Raw genomic sequence first — 18,567 nt, 5'->3', positions numbered from 1 at the left:
TGAATAACTTGAGGTTATGATTTAGGTAGCCTACCAAAACCCTGAAACTTCCCCAGTCCTCCACCACCACCCAATCTTGAGGATTCTTGAAGAAGTTAAATCATTTTTCCCTGAGCATTTTGAAATACACCTGAATGGAAAGGGCAGAACCATTTTAAAAGATCACACCCAGTCGTTTCCTTCTAGGCACTTGTATAAATGCCACTCCCTCCCTGTTAGTAACAAGTCATGCCACATTAGCCTTTTCTGACAGGTTTCCTAGAGTCATTCCTAGAGCAGAATACTGTGGATATTTACCTAGATTTTAGCAAAGCATTTGACCCAATGCTCAACCCAGGGCCTGGTGCATAGTAGTCACTTAATATTTATTGGTCAATTTACTCATGCTATTCTTATGGGAAAAGTTGGAAAGACATGAAGTGGATAATGTAGCAATTAAGTGGATCCAGACTGGGTGATGGCTGGACCCAAATGGGTTCAAAACCAACTTGAAAGGAGGGCCTTGGTGGGATGTTTGTCCCAGGAATATATGGCAGCCCAATGTCATTTAATATTTTTCACAACTGATTGCTAACTACATTTGTGGATGGCATGGATTTGCAGAGACAAATTTAAACCTGATGTTGGAGAAAACTAGCTATTAAAATGATGCAAAAGTGGAATGGGTGGCCTTGGGAGATGGAGGCTTCCCGTTCACAAAAGGTCTTCAAGCAAAGGTATGAACATTTGTTGGATGTCATACAGAGAATTCTTGTCAAGGTGTGAAATGGACTAAATGACCTCTGAAGACCCTGCCAGCTCTGAGATGCTTTGATTCTGTGGAAGAAGATAAAAGAACATAGCTGAGGTTGCACATTGGGGATGTGTTGCTGAGGGTCCAATCATACCTGTTCAGAGAAATGAAGATATTTAAATGAAATTCACACTGCCTGCAATGCTGGTACAATTGTCAAACCTTCTTTTCTTTGTTCTTTAAAAAAAAAAAACCTCACCTTCTTAGAATCAAAACTAAGTTTTGGTTCTAAGGCAGAAGAGCAGTAAGGGCTAGGCAGTTGGGGTTAAGTGACTTGTCCAGGGTCACCCAGCTAGGAAGTATCTGAGGTTACATTTGAACCTGGGTACTACTGTCTCTAGGCCTGGCTCTCAATCTACTGAGCCTTCCAGCTGCCCCCAAGTCCATCTTTTCAGAGCTTCATGGAGGGGCTTATGGGAAAATATAGAAGGCAAGGCCAAGGGAAGCTTGTAACAGGATAGCGATGCTGGGCTAGAGTTTTCCTCCTGACTCCTTTTGCTTACAGCCCTGGCCATTGAACCCCAGAAAAAGTCAGTACCCCATGGGCATCTGTCTGTGCTCCATAAGGAGGCCCTATGGTGGTGCTCTGGAGTCGGCAGAATATAATAAAAGGATCATCTGAGCTGTCTTGGCATGTCCTGAATTTCTGAATCTTCCAAAATCAAGAACTGCATCTAGTCCATGGACCTCAGTCCCCCATGAGCAGAAAAGATTGCCCAAAGGAGCACACTACACGGTGGCCTCCTCATTTCCACCTGGTAAAATCTGCCACATCCTGTAGCCCTAATTTCATTTCTACCTCCATGAAGCTTCCCTGGTGCACCCAGTTGGAAGTGATGGCTCCTCTGGTCTTTTGTCATGCTTTCACCCTATTATCATGAGCTTTATTCAGTTTTCTAGGAGAGTTCATCTGTGTCATCCAGGCCATGATCTGTGTCCTGGATTCCTCATCTCCTGCTAGTCTAAGCCATTACACTTTATAAGTGTTTAATAAATTGGAGACAATGTGTATGGTGTAAAGTGTCAGACTTGGAGGTCTTGATTCAAATCCCACCTTCTGGCACTTCCTGATTGCTATGATGATGGAAAAGTCACTTTTAACTTCTCTAAACCCCAATTTCCTAAAACAGGGACAATAACAGATTATGTACCTCAAAGGGTGGATGCCAGGCTTGGATAAGATGGTATATATAAGAGGTCTTGCAATCCTTTTACACTGTAAAGTATATAGCGTAATGTCAGACCTGGAGAGGCAGGATGGAACATAGATTTTGAGTCAGGAAAACCTAGGTTAAAAATCCCAGTTCTGACACTTACTGGTTGTGTGACCTTAGGTAAGTCACTTATCTCTCATCCTCAGGTTATTCATCTGTACAACTTGGATAATACTCCCTATAATGCCTACTTCACAGGATTTGGGGAGGACCAAATGAAAAAATACTTTGTAAACCATAAGGTCATAGATTTAAACAAAGAAGAACCTTGTGGTGGTGGTTGTGGAATCATTTCCAACTTTCCCTGACCCCATTTGGGTTTTTTTTTTTTTGGCCGAGATACAGGAATAGTTTGCCCTTTCCTTCTTCAGATCATTTTACAGATGAGAAAACCAAGTAAACAGGTTTAAGTGACTCTCCCAGTGTCACACAGCTAGTAAGTGTCTGAAATCAAATTTGAACTCAGATCTTCCTGACTACAGAACCCAGGGCTCTATCCCCTGTGCCACCTAGCCACGTAGAGACCATGAAATCCAAACCCTTCATTTTATCATTGAGGAAACTGAGGCCTGGAGAGATTAAGCTTGCCCGATGTTCCACAGCGAGTGTCAGATCTGGGATTTAACTGACTACAAATACAATCTCTTTGCTGCATGGGAGCTGTACAAATAACTGTTGTTCTCCCTCACTAAGCAAGTTCAAACTGCTTTTCACTGAAGGGGTGTCATTACTTTTGTCTTTCCAGAACCAGCCCTCCTCCCTGGCTATGTTGGACCTGCTGCATGTGGCCCGTGACATTGCCTGTGGCTGTCAGTATCTGGAAGAAAACCACTTCATCCACCGGTAAGGCAGAGCGATGCTCCGGTTGTTCTTGCCCCCCGGCCAGAGGCAGTCTCATCTTCGTTAGGCTGAGGGCAGAGTCCTGCCCAAAGGCTGGAACAAGGCACAATGCCCAAGAGGCAAGCAAAAAACAAGGATATTTTTCTTAATCAACCAGGGATGAATTCTGGATGATTGCTGAATCCACTGAGACTTAAGTTTCTCCATCTGTAAAATCAGCATCATAATTTTGATTCCAGTGGTAGAAATGTAAATGATTTATTCTGGGAACTTTGGCTGTGTTATTGTGTCTTGCATGGGAGGGAGGGAAGGAAGAGGGTTCAGCTTTCATGTTCATGGCAGGCTCAAACTTCACAGGGCTTCAAAGGCAGAATGAAATGGAATTCAAGATTTCCAAAATTGTGAAATATACAAAGAAAAGAACTATTTTCTCTACATTAGAAATCTGGTTCTCTCCCTGTTGAAATCTGACTTTAAACATGTATCTTTAGACCTGGGACTCCATTAAAAGGACTTGCCACATTCCATTTGCCGCTGTTCCCTATATATTTTTATTATCTTCACATCTGGGGCTCTGAGGTCAGCCTCATCAATAGAGAGGAAACTTTAAAAGCAAAATGCATTAACAGACTCTTTGCAAAGCTTATCCAATCATTTTCTAAGTTAACCTTCACTATTAGCTTAGTGGGTACGTGAAAAGCAGCATTGTGTCCATTATACGGATTCAGAAACTGAAGTGTAGTGGGGCTTTCTCATCACTCATAATGCATACCTAAAAGCTGTATAAAGCATAACCCAGGGCTCAAACTTGGAGCATTTGCATAAGACACTCCACATTGATGGAGGGAATGATGGTGGAATGCCAATGTGAAAGGCTACCAAAGCTCTCAGGCCTTTTCTGCCCCATGAGCATGCACACAGGCATACTTACAACCATCTTTTCCTCCACCAATGAGGAGGGTCTTTTGCAAATGCTTCAAGGTTGGCACCTAACCTGTTACACTGTGTTCAGCTGCCACATTTCTGAAAAGGCATTGCCAAGCTAGAATGAATCTAGAGAAAGGTGACACAGAGGATTGCTATGTAAGGATCAACTCAAAGACCTGGGGATGTTTACCAACCAAGAGAGGAGGGTTGGAGGGGGAGACATGATCATTGTTCTTAAATATTTAGAGAGGCTTTTACTTTTGAAGAGACTAGACTTATTTTCTGCTTGCCTCCAGGAGATAAAGCAAGGAACACTGGGTGGAAGTTGCAAAAAGCATATTTTTGTAAAGACAAACCTATCAGAGCTTTTCATTGTATGTAATGGGCTACTTCAGGAAGTTGTGGGTTCCTTCGTCCATTCAGTTGTTCCATTGTTTTTCTGTCCTCTCTGATTCTTTATGAACCCATTTGCCATTTCCTCTCCAGCTCATTTTCCAGATGAGGAAACTGAAGCAAACAGTATTGAGTGACTTTCATAGGGTCATCCAGCTAGCAAGTGTCTGAGGCCACATTTGAACTTTGGAAAATGAACCTTCATGATTCCTGGCTACAAACTCTCTCTAGAGATTTCAAATGAAATCTGAATGAATGAAATCTGAATTCACTGGTGATATTTGTAGATAGTCTGCTTGATTAGGCAAAGTTTGGACTAGATGAGCTTTTTTCAAAATCTAAGATTCTGGAATTTTTTTACTATGTCATCTAGTCTATCCCCTACCATCATCCTGGCAATCTTCACCTTAAGTAGTACAGACACATGGAGAGCCATCATTTTCTTTAAAAAAAAAAAAGGCAAACTGTGGTTGAATGGAAACAGTAATGGACATGCCTTTACGGACTAGAGAATCCCTAAGGTCCCATCTGGTTGGATCATTCTCTGATTCAACAATTGAGAACCCCATTGCCACTGATATATGTTCCTTCTTTCAGAAAGCTCTTCCATCTGTCAAAACCACATCCTTAGTGAAAGGGTGAGGCACCAGACATCATGCTTTATGTAATTACCATGAGGAACCCTGGCACTGGAGGGGACCTCAAAGATCTCCTAGCTCAACCACCCAACCAATGTTGGGAAATCCTCTCTGTAAAATCCCTGGTGCCCTAATACGTTGGATGACAAGGAGCTCAATACCTTGTAAGGTAGCCTGGACCATTCTAATTTTTTTATGCAGAGTCCAAACCTGCCACCCAGTAACTTCTATCTGTTTACCTCTCAGTTCTTCTCTCTAAAGCTCCATCCAGGAATGGAGCCATGTCTACATATCTTACACACCTATTTATTGTTCTCTTGACAGTATGGGCTTAAGATGCTCATAACATAGATTAAATTTAAAAGTATGTGCATCTAATTTTTTCCTTAAGAATCCAGTTGCTAAGCATTTACCAATACACCTTGAATTACTCTATAAGCTTTCCTTGAGTTCAGTAGGGAATAAAGTCATTACCAGACTGGAGGCCTGGTTACTGGACACTAATCTTCATCATCATCATCATCATCATCATAACTGGGATTTATATAATACTTTATGTCCATAATCTCATTTGAACCTCATCGTACCACTGAGAATGTCTACTCTCTCATCCACAACAGCTATCATGTCCCCTCTAGATTTTCCCTTTCCCTGTTCTTCCCCTGGAATGATCCCCATGCCTGCGGTTGTCTTGGTCATCTTCCTCAAGTGAAATCCAGCTTGTAGATATCTTTGCCTCAAATGTGGTAGTCAGAACTAGATACAATATTCAAGATGCGGTCTGACTGATGCAGACTAGCTGGGCTATTACTTCTCATTATCTAGTCACTAAATGCCTGTTAAGAGTTGAAAATGCATTAGGGTTTTTTTTTTTTCAGTAGTCTTATATAGTTCTAGTTTTGTATTGAGCTTGTGGTCAGCCAAACCTCAGTCTTTTTTCACACACAAAATAATCCCCACATCTCCCAAATACTATAGTTGTACAATTGATTTTCTTAATCCTAAGCATATAGTATTTCCCTGTTGCATTTCAGCTTATCTCATTAGGGCCAGTCGAAATCATTCTGAATCTTGATTCCATCATCTTTCCTTTTAGTTCTCCCTCCCAGCTTGTTGCCATCTGCCAATTTTATAAAATGTCTGTTCTTTCTTTGACTTCATCCAAAACACTAGACGGGCCCTGCAGCACATTAGAGGCCCCCCCCCCCACTAGTTGCCATCAGCCAGCTGGGAATCCCCTATGCCATCATGCAGCCTACATTTCTCCATCTTGTACACAAGGATATCTCTCAAGACATATCTTGCCTCATACATTGAAAAAGACAAGATATTGTCAATGATTCACCAGATCACTAACTCTTTGAAGAAATGAGGTAGTACTGCTTTGGGGAAATGGGTGGGGGATTTCTTGGCTAGCCAGTGAGCACACAAAGGATCTGTGTCAAAAAGAGCCCCAGAATCCATCTTGTCCAACTTGATTTGAGATTCACATTTACAATGTCCCTAATGAGAAGTCATCTAATTTCTGCTTCAAGGCCCCCAGAGAGAGCAAGTACTACTGCTTCTGGAAGCAGCCAATTCTACTCCAATTGGTGGGACATTTTTACTTCTATCAAACTCATATTCCCCACTTCCACCCCACAGCATCTTGTTCTGTCACAGACCAAACAGAACAAGTCTTCCACATGTCGACCTTTCAAATATTTGAACAAAACTCTCAGGTCCTACCCCCAGACCCTTAAATCTTTGCTTCTCCAAAATAAAGATTCCCTGGTTCTTTCAGTCAATGGTATATTCTCTAGTCTTTTCACCAACTTGGCTGCCTTCTTCCCAATGTTCCCTAGCTTGTCAACCTCCTTCCCAAAACGTGGCATCCCGAATTGAATACATATCCAAACTGGGCTAGAGAAGAATATAGAGGGACTATCACCTCCCACCTTGTTCTGGACCCATTAGCTTTCTGGAATGCTTGCATCAATACTGTTGATTCATTTAATTTGCTGGCCATTAAAATCCTCAGATTATTTTTTTTTCAGAGAGGCTGTTATGTAGCCACCCACCCTCTATCACCACTTCCTTTTCTAACCCAACCTCCTCCCTGATCCCTATTCCTCCAAAAGCTCCAATCTACTTTTCCAGTCAAACTGGACTAGTCATTTTCCAATATCCTTATCTCTTATTGCTAATCCTTCTCTTACCTGATCTTCACTCCCACCCCAGCAGAAAGTCTTTCTCCCTCCTTAGATTCTCCTAGAAGTCCTCTGTTCCTTTGACTAGATCTCTCCTTTGCTTTTATGCGGCAAATACATGTGTATATATATATAACACACATATCACCTCCTCTCTGATTGTCAGCTCCTTGAGGTCAAGGACTATCTTCTTTATATCATTCTTTGTTCAACATGTTAATGTCTATTGCCAATAAATCATAGTAATTAGCTTAATAAAATGTAGCCTGTACTATTCCTTAGTACACCCAGATCAGGTGATTTTGCAAATAGGTATTGCAAACTGAGGTATCCAGAAGTTGTCTTAGCCAAGGTTGAGACCTCTAGCTGTTTTTTACTCATTACATCACAGTAGCTCAGTATGTATTTATATAATGGATGTATTTATATATGTACATAGTTAATACATATGTCCATTGTCAATGTTTTGGTATCATAAAACAACAATCTAAGACAATGGTTCTCAAAATTTTCCACAGTGGTAGAAACTAAATAAAACTTTGGTGGAACCTCTGGAATAAATCTTCTAAAGTTATTATTTTAATGCTTATTAACAAGCAGCTTAGGATTCCTTTTTAAAAAAAAGACTTGGGGTATTTAAGGGTTCGTTGCAGCACAGTTTAACATTTACCTAAGGAAATCAAATCTTCTTCTTTAATCCCACTTACATAGCCAGCTATTCCCTTTCCCTGGCCTCTTTTTTCTTTCAAATTTATTATTTTTCAGTGAAAGAAGAAATGGCAATATCACCATGTTCCAAAGGCCATGACTTTCCATTCACAAATTTAAAGTCACTAGACATATTTTCTAGATTTCTTCAGGTCACATAAAGTCACTTCACATTCTAGATTTCTTCAGGTTTTACCATTTATTTCTACATATAGTAGTAGTTTTACACATATTACCAGAAGGGACTAGAGTTGATGCATGTTGGCAGGCTCTTAATCACATCAAGGAAATGTCCAGATTCACCATGTGAGGTATTTGTACTTCTACCTCCATTTCTTGCAGCAGAATCTTAATATTTAAAAATCTGACAACCCAATATTTTCTTCTTAGTATTTCATAGACTCAGCTCCTTTGACCTTTCTTCATGGATCTGTGGGACCAAGGGAATGAAGGGACTTCTGTATAAGGATAGAAAGACAAAAAAAATGAAGTTTCCAGTCAGGAAAGATGGAAAAGTGATATGATTTGAAGTCTATCAAGATGAAAAAAAAATAAAGATGAGTTAGCGTTAGCCTTATCTAACTAATCCTAGAGCAATCTAACTTAAAGACATTGCCTTAAGTATAGAAAAAGTTTTAGTAAATAATAATAATAATGCCTTTATACAGCAGCATGAATAGTGAGATGCCCTTAAAAATAGGAAAACCTGGGTTTGAATCCTATCTCTGATTGGGTGAGTCACTTAACATCTCAGTAACCTCCAGGATTTCTAAGACTGTTGGACAATAGATGTGCAATTCCTTAGTGGGGAGTTTCCTAAATAGGAAGCCCCATTCTAATGACATCCTAGGGCTAAACCATTGCTTTACCTGATGAGTAGCAAATATAGATTAAAATTTTAGCTAACTTTATGAATGTTACATTTAGAATACTATTTAACAGAAGCTAGAGATGTCTAGAGAAGACACCTGACATTTTTGGATCAATATCCTAGAAAACAACTATACCTATTTATCTATCTATCTATCTATCTATCTATCTATCTATCTATCTATCTATCTATTTATCTATCTATCATAGTTTTCTATAAAATGTACTCTGCTCCACTGTTTTTAGTTTATTTTTTATTGCCACTGGACACTATCTTCTCTAGTTCTTTTCCACAACCCCTTTAAAAATTGCTGAGCCCCCAAATGTAATCTTTCATACTGAAGTATAACCCAGAAAATGTAGGACAGAGGAGCAAGCTTTCTGAACACCACATAAGGTTAAAAAAATTAATTTTGTGTAAATATTCTTTTCCAACAGCTATTTGGGAAACTAGGTCTTGCTTCTCTTCTTTTCAGGGATATTGCTGCTAGGAACTGTCTCTTGACCTGCTCTGGACCAGGCAGGGTGGCCAAGATTGGAGACTTTGGAATGGCTCGGGACATCTACAGGTAGATAACAACCATTAATTTTCCATTAACCACGCACTTCAAAGTCACAACCATTCATCCAGCCTTCCCTTGATGAGATGCCTTGATAGAATCAGTATGGCAGTCTCCAGAATGCTGGGCTTGGAGGCAGGAGGCTCTGGGACCATATCCTACAAGTGCCACCATTGTTGTTACCCCACTTTTACAGAGAAGGCAACTGAGGATCAAGAAAGCTAAATCACTTGCCCATGGTCACAAAGCTATAGCAAATTTCTGAGACAAAATCAAACCCAGGAGTCTCTGAAATCAAGTCCAATCATCTTACCACTATCCTTTTTTCTTGTAAGCTAGCAGGAAACTAGCTTCTTTTTATATCATGCTTGCTTAGAAAGAAAACAGGTAATATTGTTTTGCTTCTTTACATTTTTCATTTGAAATTGCATTGAATCCCCCTATAGTTTATTAAAAATAATGGCCCGAGCCCCAGCATCAAAACCCAGTGTTCCAACCACTGACTTCTTAAATGGCTTGAACAAGTCATTTTATTTTATTCAGTCAATTGTTAGGCAACTGGTAGAATGTAAACCCCTCAAGGACAAGAGCTATTTCATTTTGATATTTGGATTCTCCAAAGCATAGTTCTTGGCACATAATAAGCACACAATAAATGCTCTCTGTCCCACTGGATTGTGGACAAAATAATCATCATTAAGAGCTTTTGCTCTTTGAATCAGAACAAAAGCAAAGATTGGGTAAAGTAATCGCTGTAATATTGGATATCATTGTAATAATACAGCATTGGAATAATGACTCATTTGGGGAGTATAACAATTTGTGAGTTCATTTAAGAAAAATTCTGAGCTCATTCATTCAAATCTGGCCTAGGACAATTACTAATTGTGTGACCCTGGGAAAGTCCTTTAACCTGGGTGCCTCAATTTCCTCATCTATAAAATTGGGATAACAAAAGTACTTCTCTCCCAGAGGTGCTATAAGGATAAAATACTTGAAGTGCGCTGTAAACCTTCAATGTTATTTATTATTGTTGTTGCTGCTATATCACCACAGTATGCTACCATTAGGGAAGGCTTTTGTAATTTTCTTTAAAAGGTTTTTATAATTTTAGTTGGTCACCCGTTTTCTATCAGTGTGCTGTCATTCTAATTTTGTCACCCATCCCACACTTCTTCCCCTGCTTAAGCTTGCTTACTGATCAGGTGGCTTGGGGCCATCTTCCCCCAAACACTCTGGCAGATAGGAATAATGGGTTTGGGCCAAGTGGGTCATTCAGAGCATGTACATAAGCAAATGACTATTTATAGGCAGTTTTAGCCATCCAAGCAACACATTATTAAGTACCTACTCTGTGTAAGGCCCAATGCTCAATGCTGTAGGGGATAAAAAGACAAATAAGAGCCCTTGCTTTCAATTATTCTGTTTTGGACAATCTGCTGATGTGGACTGTCAAGGCTATACTTATTAAAGGCTTCAGTGCTGTTATTTTTAGACAAAAATAGATAAAATTGAAAGGATGACCCTTAAACTTTTGCCAAAGCAGATATTTCCTCCTTCATCTTGATTTCTTCATCTCTTCCTATTGCGAATCTCCTTGATCCAACTAATGATTTTAACTAATGATCTTTCTTCTCTCATCTAACTCTCCCAATCCCTCATTAATTTTAATTTCTTAATTAATACTTTGTCGAGTTGTCAGTCGGAGCCTCTGCTCAATGTCCCAGCTAAAGTGACTTAATTTTCCTCTTCTGTCCTACAGAGCGAGCTACTACAGGAAAGGAGGATGTGCCATGCTTCCAGTTAAGTGGATGCCCCCAGAGGCCTTCATGGAGGGAATATTTACATCCAAAACAGACACGTGGTGAGTAGTCCTCCCTGTCTTTCTTTGAACATCATTGACTATCTGTCTTGCATGAGTGAACCACAAGCTACCAATTGCTCAAAAGGATCTATGTTAGCAAAGAACAGAGCAGACGCTCAAGCTAAACCTGTTCGTAAGAACTCTCAGATGTCTCAGCTGGACATTGCCAGAAGAGCCTGGTTAAGCTCTATTAATCAATAGCTAATTAAAATGAGAAGACCCAGATGCAAATACTACCCTTGCCTCCGATGTTTAATATCCATGAGCTCTTGGACAAATTATTTAACCTTCTTCAGTCTCAGTTTCCTCATCGTTTAAATTAAGTAACCTCTGAGATCCCTTCCAGTTCTCGAAAATGTTTAAGAGAGGAACATTGACATTCTTTTTTTTTTAGCCCCTTACCTTCCATCTTAGAGTCACTACAATGTATCTGTTCCAAGGCAGAAGAGCAATAAGGGCTAGGCAATGGGGGTTGAGTAACTTACTCAGGGTCATAAAACTAAAAGACCAGATTTGAACCCAAGACTTTCTGTTTCTAGGCCTGGCTCTCAATCCACTTGAGCCACCAAGCTGCCCCAGTATTCTAATAAGATTAAATTATGCCAAAATAAGAATTCATATACATACACACAGATATGCACATGCGTTTTTATCTGTTGGATATGAGTGATGATAAGGATATGGATATGACTATTTTAAACAATGACATTAGCATTAACAATGATGATTTAGTAACTTGTAGCCCACACACCACTCATTTGCCACATTCAGACTTAGAAATGCTCTGGCACCCCTATTTCTTCTTCTTCCCTTTATCCAGCCATGGATAATGAAACTAACAAATAACACCAGAAAGAAGAGAGAGTTTGTCTGGGAGCCTAGTCAGCAGGTGAATATGTATTAAGCACCTGCTGTGTGCTCCTGGGTAGAGTGCTAAGTGCTTAGGGATACAAGGGGAGCCAGAAGACAGTCCTTGCGCTCAAGGAGCTCACACTCCATTGGCCTCTTCGTTTCTTTTTCACCCTCAATGAGAGAAAGATAACCAAGGAGAAGGAAAGAGAAAGAAAACATTAACCAGGGAGCTAAATGGAAGAAGCTAGGCTAGCAGGAGAGTGGGAAGATGCCCATTCATTCTTCCTCTGCCACTGATGGGGCTGTGACTTTGTCTCAGCTTCAACCTTCTCATCAGCACAAAGATGAATGCATTTTGCCCCTGCTCGAGGATCATAAAGCATTCAGATTCTCTGGAAGAAAGCCTAGTGCGGCAGTTACAGATGCTCAGACCAAAGTCCTCCTCTTCTGATGGGTCTATCGTGTCCTCTGAGTTCTCAGAAGCCATACTGTGGAGCACAGATCCTGTCTGTTCCTTCCATTCTGGATAGGTTCCAAGTATGGGCTCAGAAAACTGGTGTTCTACAAAGCTACCAAGACCAGACTAGCCATAGTCAGAGATGTTAATAGAAGGCTGGCCACAGCAGCATTCAAAGACCATTGACTGAGGTGTACAAGGGCTGAAACCTGTGCTGGGAAATCATGACTCTAAATTATTAACCTATTTATGAATACACGTAACTCAAGACTAAGTACTAAGTCAAAGGCAGGTTCCTCTTGTTCAAAGGTTAACTCTGCAACCTCTGCTCTCTGTTCAGGTCCTTTGGAGTGCTTCTGTGGGAGATATTCTCCCTTGGATACATGCCATACCCAAGCAAAAGCAATCAGGAGGTTCTGGAGTTTGTCACCAATGGAGGACGGATGGATCCACCCAAAAATTGCCCCGGGCCTGTGTATGATACCACCTACTAAGTATAATTTTTCTTTAAAAAAAAAACTATTTAAATTTTAACAAAATTTTTAAACAATCTTGTTTTTAAAAGAGAATATTTTTTAAATGTCCTGCTCTCACAAAAGCTTTTGTTTTCCATGAAGGATCAAAATGCTAACTTCTTTTAGTGTGACTCTGGGACTTTGATAAGTTCTGGTAGCTACCAGGTTCCTGAAATAAATACATTCTCCGCTAGAATGGATAAAGGAAGGGGGAGGAAAGCATTTATTACATGATTATGATATGCCAAGTACTAGACTAAATGCAAAAGAGAAATGGAAACAAGCAGAAGGAATAATGGACTATCCCCTCACCAAGGCTATAATGGCTAGGTATCTCCAGGGATGCCACCTAGGACTTTGACGTCCGTGTGGCCTCTTCTGTATGGCATTCTCAGCGGAAAGAGCTCAGGGTGCTGGGGGGTCTTATGGAAGCCTGGCCAATGAGGAGGCTGAACTCCAATTCCTTCCCAATCTAATTTCTATAATTATTTAGGATCTCTCTCCACGTTTTTTCCATAACCAATGACCAAGGACGCGTCTCCAGTGTCCTGTCCCTGCTAGGGCTCCACTGCAGGGTTGGGGCCCTAGAACTTCCGTAAGGAAGCCAACTAGTGTGAGGAGAGCAGAAGCTGAGCTGCGTAGCTCAGCAGGTCACGATTCCCTCACCCAAACAGCAGAGGGCGGCATGTGACAGCTGCTTGTTCTCCGAGGTTCCTCCCAGTTAACCATAGCCTTCCAGGTCCTCTCTTGGGTTGTGCGAAGGCAAGAGATGAGAGCTGTTTCTCGCAGACACCGGTGTCCTGGCTGCTGCGCAGAGTTAATTTCCTCCCTTTCCTTTTAGGTACCGGATAATGACGCAGTGCTGGCAGCATCTGCCCGAGGACCGGCCCAACTTTGCCACCGTCTTAGAGAGGATCGAATACTGCACCCAGGTAACAACCATTGTTTTCCCTTGACTGACATTTGCTCATTCTGCAGGAATAAGACTTTGAGGCCAATATTAAATTGTAGGTTGCACTTCTTAGAAAGAAGACATTTCACTGGATGACCCTGGGCAAGTCACTTAACCCCCCTTGCCTAGCCCTTACCACTCTTCTGCCTTGAAACCAATATGCAGTATTGATTCTAAGACAAAAGGTAAGGGGTTTAAAAATAAAAAAAGAAACGCCAGTTGGTTCACAATAATCAGAAGCTGCCAGAAGTGGCAGCTAGATGGCACAGTGAACTAAGTACTGGATCTGGAGTCAGGACCCCTCTTCCTGAGTTAAAATCTGACCTCAGATACTTTGTAGCTGTGTGACCCTGGGTAAGTCATTTATTCCTGTCTGCCTCAGTTCCCTCATCTGCAAAATAAGTTGGAGTAGGAAATGGCAATCCCCTCCAAGATCTCTGCCAAGAAAAACTCAAATGAAGACTCAAGGAGTCAGATATGACTTGAAATGACTAAATATATTAATGGTCTCTAAAGCAAAGTATACAAATGGTGGTATGGAGAGAGCTCTAAAATACTATCTAGAGAACTTTGTGTTATTCTCTTGGCTTTTTCGATTCTTGGTGCCTCAGTTTTATCCTGCTGTAAAACAACTAGCACCTGTTTCTGCACCACTTCAACCAACAACAACTGGGTAGCATGATAATTGGGGGAATTCAGAGGAATGATGGGGAGCAGGGAAATGCCCTGCCGTTGCAACACCAGTCCAGTATCTGAGGAGAGCACTTCATTGGATCATTTAAGGAGAACAGTGGTGGCTCCTGCCACAGATGTAACACTAACCTTGACTCTGTTGTCTTTGACTAGAACTGGTTTATAAAAAGAGGGGAACTATCCCAAGTCATCAGTGCAAGGCTGTGGAGAGTACTGGGAGTCTTTCCCTACAGAGGCATTTCTATGGGCTGTCAGTGTGCTATCTTGTTGAGGAAAAGAAGAGAAATGGAGAGGGGTGAGAAAATTATGGCGTGTCCATGTCTCCTCTCCCTAGCAAGCCAGGACAGGGCTGATTTACGAAAGGGTCAATCTGTGATAGGATGCTTCATCTACTTCTGAGGATACCTATCTGCTAAATGATTACCTAAGACTCTAACCAGTCCTTCTAGGGGCATGTTTAGGTGCCTAAAATGTGACTGTGCTTACTGAGTACTATGCTAGTGGTTTTTCAGGTGTGTCCAATTCTTTGTGACCCCTTTTGGGGTTTTCTTGGGAAAGATACTAGAGATGGTTGGCAAAAACCATTGAAGCAGTTACCCATTTCCTTCAGTTCATTTGATAGATGAGGAAACTGAGGCAAAGTGACTTGCCTAATGTCACAGAGCTAGGAAGTGTCTTGGGCCAGATTTGCACTGAGGAAGATATCTTCCTGATTTCTGGCCTGGCTCTATCTACCAAGCCATCTAGTCATGACAGAAAATCTCACAATAGAGAAATTGATTTGCAAGTCCCCTCTGATCCTTTGTGGCTCTGGAAGCCTAAACATCCCGAATTCCTTTAACTATTTATTCCTTTTAGGAGTTTCTAAGACCTTTCATTATTGAATTGCCATCCTCTGAAGTTTTTTCATGTCCTTTTTAAAGATTGGTCTTCAGAACTGAGCAAAACATGCCAGGGTCCATCCACCCAGCAGTGTAGAGGGGTTATTACTTCCTAATTATCTGGGTAGTATCTTCATTAGTATCCTCTCCTGGCATGCGGGAGACTGAAATTTAGTTGCCCATGGTGGAAGCAGCAAGTGATTTTGAAATTGTTTTAAAATATATTTAATTGATTAATTTAGAATTTTTTTCATGGTTATGTGATTCATGTTCTTTCCCTTCCCCCTCCTGGAGCTGACAAGCAGTACCACTGGGTTTTACATGTATCAAGACCTATTTCCATATTATTACTATTTGCACCAGTGATCGTTTAGAGTCTACATCCCCAATCCTATTCCCGTTGACCCATGTGATCACGCCTGTTTTTCTTCAGCAAATGATTTTTGAGCCAGCGGTGGGTGGTGAGCCGGTGCTTGGAGCAGATCTCTGAGTTGCCCACAAGGTACCACCATGTGTTGGAAGAAGGAGAGCCCTCACCCAGAAGGTTCTTCTATGAAAATCACAGGTCCAGCCCCTGTGTCCCAGCTGCTTCTTTCATGGCTCAGCCTTTGCTAGAACCTCCCTGAGCCTTTTCCAACCAGGTCTCCCCAAGCCTGTGCCTGGGCATGTGACCCCTTTTAGGAGTCTTAAATGCATGATTTACTTTATTCAGTGTTGCAGCCTGTCCGAGGCAATTCCGAACCTTGATGTAGTCCCCTGTGGTACAAGATGGTCCCCACAGTCTTGTCAACTTCAGTTTTGAGTCAAAGGCCTCTCTTCTCTATTGACCCACTATCAGTACAAATGCCGGACAGGGCAGAGCCAAAGTCAGAGAGTTTGTGGGCTGCCAACTTGTTCCCGAGAGCCCACCCTATGGCGAAGGTTATGAATCAATGGCTGAACAATGACAACCGTGGTGGCAGCTTTTTCTCAGCTGCAAATTTATCTAGTAGCATTGTTCCCTGGTCCATATTTCAGTATCTTATCCACTAGGACAACACGAAAGGCTGTGCATTCCAGTGCTGACATCAAGATAAACAATTGTCAAACAGCGCTCCCATCTACTGACCTGGTACAACTAACAGAAGATGAAGGGAGCTCTTAATGAACTCATGTGGGTCCCAGTGATCATTACTCTTTTCTAAATGTCCACAATTGAGGTCTGATGATTAATTCCAGGATTTTTCCCATGATGGACATCAAGCCCACAAACTTGTCATGTATGAGTTAAGTCCCTTTCCCCTTAAAATAAAGGGAAAAAAGGCACCAGGTTTTTTTTTAAAATATCATCTCCTGGTTCCTCTCCCCTCCTCCATGATGTGATTCTAAGATCACAACTGCAGATTCCTTCATCACTTTAAGAAGATCTTTGAGCTCTACAAATGACTGATCAAGTCTCTCTGGCCTTTAATTTCCTCATATGTATGGGCAGAGGGTGTTAAAATCCCTTCTACCTCCAATTCACATATAAAAGACAAGTTCACTAGAAACAGTATGATGCCCTCCTCTCATCCCCCACCTACTATGTGCTCCAAGTCCCTCCTTAGGATGGGAGACCCTGCCCACTTCAGGATCAAGATGACACAGAAAGTAAAAAATTCTGATTCTTTTCCATTTTCTTCTGGAATTACTCCTCTTGCCCCCAAGAAGTAGGTCCTACCTTATTCTTTTTTCCAAACTTTAAAACAATTCCACTTCAGTACATTTCTCATCTCCCTACTAAATGGATTTTAATTATTTTTTTCAATTAACAAACATCTGTTTTCTCTCCCCTCCAACTCCCCCACCACTGGGAAAAATAAATAAACTCATGTACCAAAGCGTGCTTAGTCAAGCATAACAGAATACCCTCATTGCCCATATCTAAAAACTCTAGCCCTCATTCTGCATCCTGAGTCTGTCACCTCTCTGTTTTGTCAAGGTGGGGAGCATGCTTTCTCACTTGTCCCCTGGAATCATGGCTAATCAGTGCATTGATCAGAGTGCCAAGTCCTCCAGAGTTTTTTCTTTTCATAGTGTTATTAGATTATTCTACTTCACTTAGCTCTAATTCAAATATATCCTACCAGGTTTCATTGAAATTGTCCCTTTCATTATTTCTTATACAGTAATATTTGATTCACTATGACAGCTAAGTGGTGCAAGGGACAGAGGGCTAAATTTGGAGTCAAGAAGATTTGAGCTCAAACCCAGCCTCTGACATTTACTACCCTGTGTGACCACTTAACCTGTTTGCCTCAGTTTCCTCTGCAAAATAGGAGTGATAGCACCTACGTCCCAAGGTTGTGATGAGGATAAAATGAGATATTTGTAGAGTGCTATATATATAAATAAATACTATGATTATTGTTCCCATTCCCCAATGAATAAGCACTCTGCCTTAACTTTTCAGTTCTTTGCCTATATGAAAAGAGAATCTACATTTTTGTAAATATGGGTCCTTTCCTTCTTTATTTGGTCTTTTCAGGGTATTAGTATTGATGGGTTCAAAGGGCATACATGGTTGAATGACTTTGGGGCACTGCTTTTCAGAACTGTTTTACAAATTCATAGCTCTATCAACAGTGCATTAATGTACCTGTTTTTCCACAGCTTCTTCAATATGTCATTTTCCTTTTTTGTCAACTCTGTCAATCTGATGGCTAGATGCTTTGATTTGCATTTCTCTAATTATTAATTATTTGGAACATTTTTTCCATGGCTACAAGAGAGCTTGGATTTCTTCCTTTGAAAACCACTTGTTCCTATACTCTTTCTCAATTGAGGCTTCCTACTAAATTCTAAGTTCCTCAAGAACAGAGGCAGTGATATTTTTTTCACTTTTGCACCACTAGTACTTATCATAGAGAACATTTAATAACTGTTTTTGAGATGCATTGAATGCCCCTTTGATAATTTGAGATGATAATGTCATCTGTATCTACAAAGCCCCCATTTTCTCCCCAGAATTTAAAAGTCATATGCCAAGAATTTAAATCTGAAAGGGAACCTTAAAAATCATCCCGGCCAACTCCCTATTTTATAGATTTTACAGATTAAAGTTTTACAGATAAGGAAACCAAGATCCACTCAGGTTAAGCTTACATAGCTAGTCATTGGCAGAATAATAACTCCAACAGCTCTAAATTTATCTAATATTTCTTCTATCATCACTAGGAATATATTGATCGATTAAACATCAA

General features: G+C 40.8%; 2 protein-coding genes across 5 annotated transcripts in view; one reads left to right on the top strand and one right to left on the bottom strand.

Annotated features, from left to right (window-relative positions):
* The window catches only part of ALK (ALK receptor tyrosine kinase), a 1,130,668-nt gene that overhangs the window by 1,102,266 nt on the left and 9,835 nt on the right, over positions 1 to 18,567 (top strand). For both annotated transcript variants that reach the window (XM_007476029.2, XM_056813218.1), the window contains 5 exons: positions 2,753 to 2,850; positions 9,049 to 9,141; positions 10,895 to 10,996; positions 12,646 to 12,780; positions 13,662 to 13,752. In XM_007476029.2, coding sequence (XP_007476091.1) covers positions 2,753 to 2,850; positions 9,049 to 9,141; positions 10,895 to 10,996; positions 12,646 to 12,780; positions 13,662 to 13,752 — 519 coding nt within the window. The remainder of the gene's footprint in view (positions 1 to 2,752; positions 2,851 to 9,048; positions 9,142 to 10,894; positions 10,997 to 12,645; positions 12,781 to 13,661; positions 13,753 to 18,567) is intronic.
* Positions 7,883 to 18,567, bottom strand: part of CLIP4 (CAP-Gly domain containing linker protein family member 4) — a 144,635-nt gene continuing 133,950 nt past the window's right edge. For all 3 annotated transcript variants that reach the window (XM_056813220.1, XM_056813222.1, XM_056813221.1), the window contains one exon: positions 7,883 to 8,160. In XM_056813220.1, the coding sequence (XP_056669198.1) occupies positions 8,097 to 8,160 (64 nt within the window). In that variant the 3' untranslated portion in view covers positions 7,883 to 8,096. The remainder of the gene's footprint in view (positions 8,161 to 18,567) is intronic.

The sequence above is a fragment of the Monodelphis domestica genome, chromosome 1 (assembly GCF_027887165.1).
Source record: "Monodelphis domestica isolate mMonDom1 chromosome 1, mMonDom1.pri, whole genome shotgun sequence".
Lineage (NCBI taxonomy): Eukaryota > Metazoa > Chordata > Mammalia > Didelphimorphia > Didelphidae > Monodelphis > Monodelphis domestica.
This window is presented reverse-complemented; position numbering and strand designations above follow the sequence as displayed.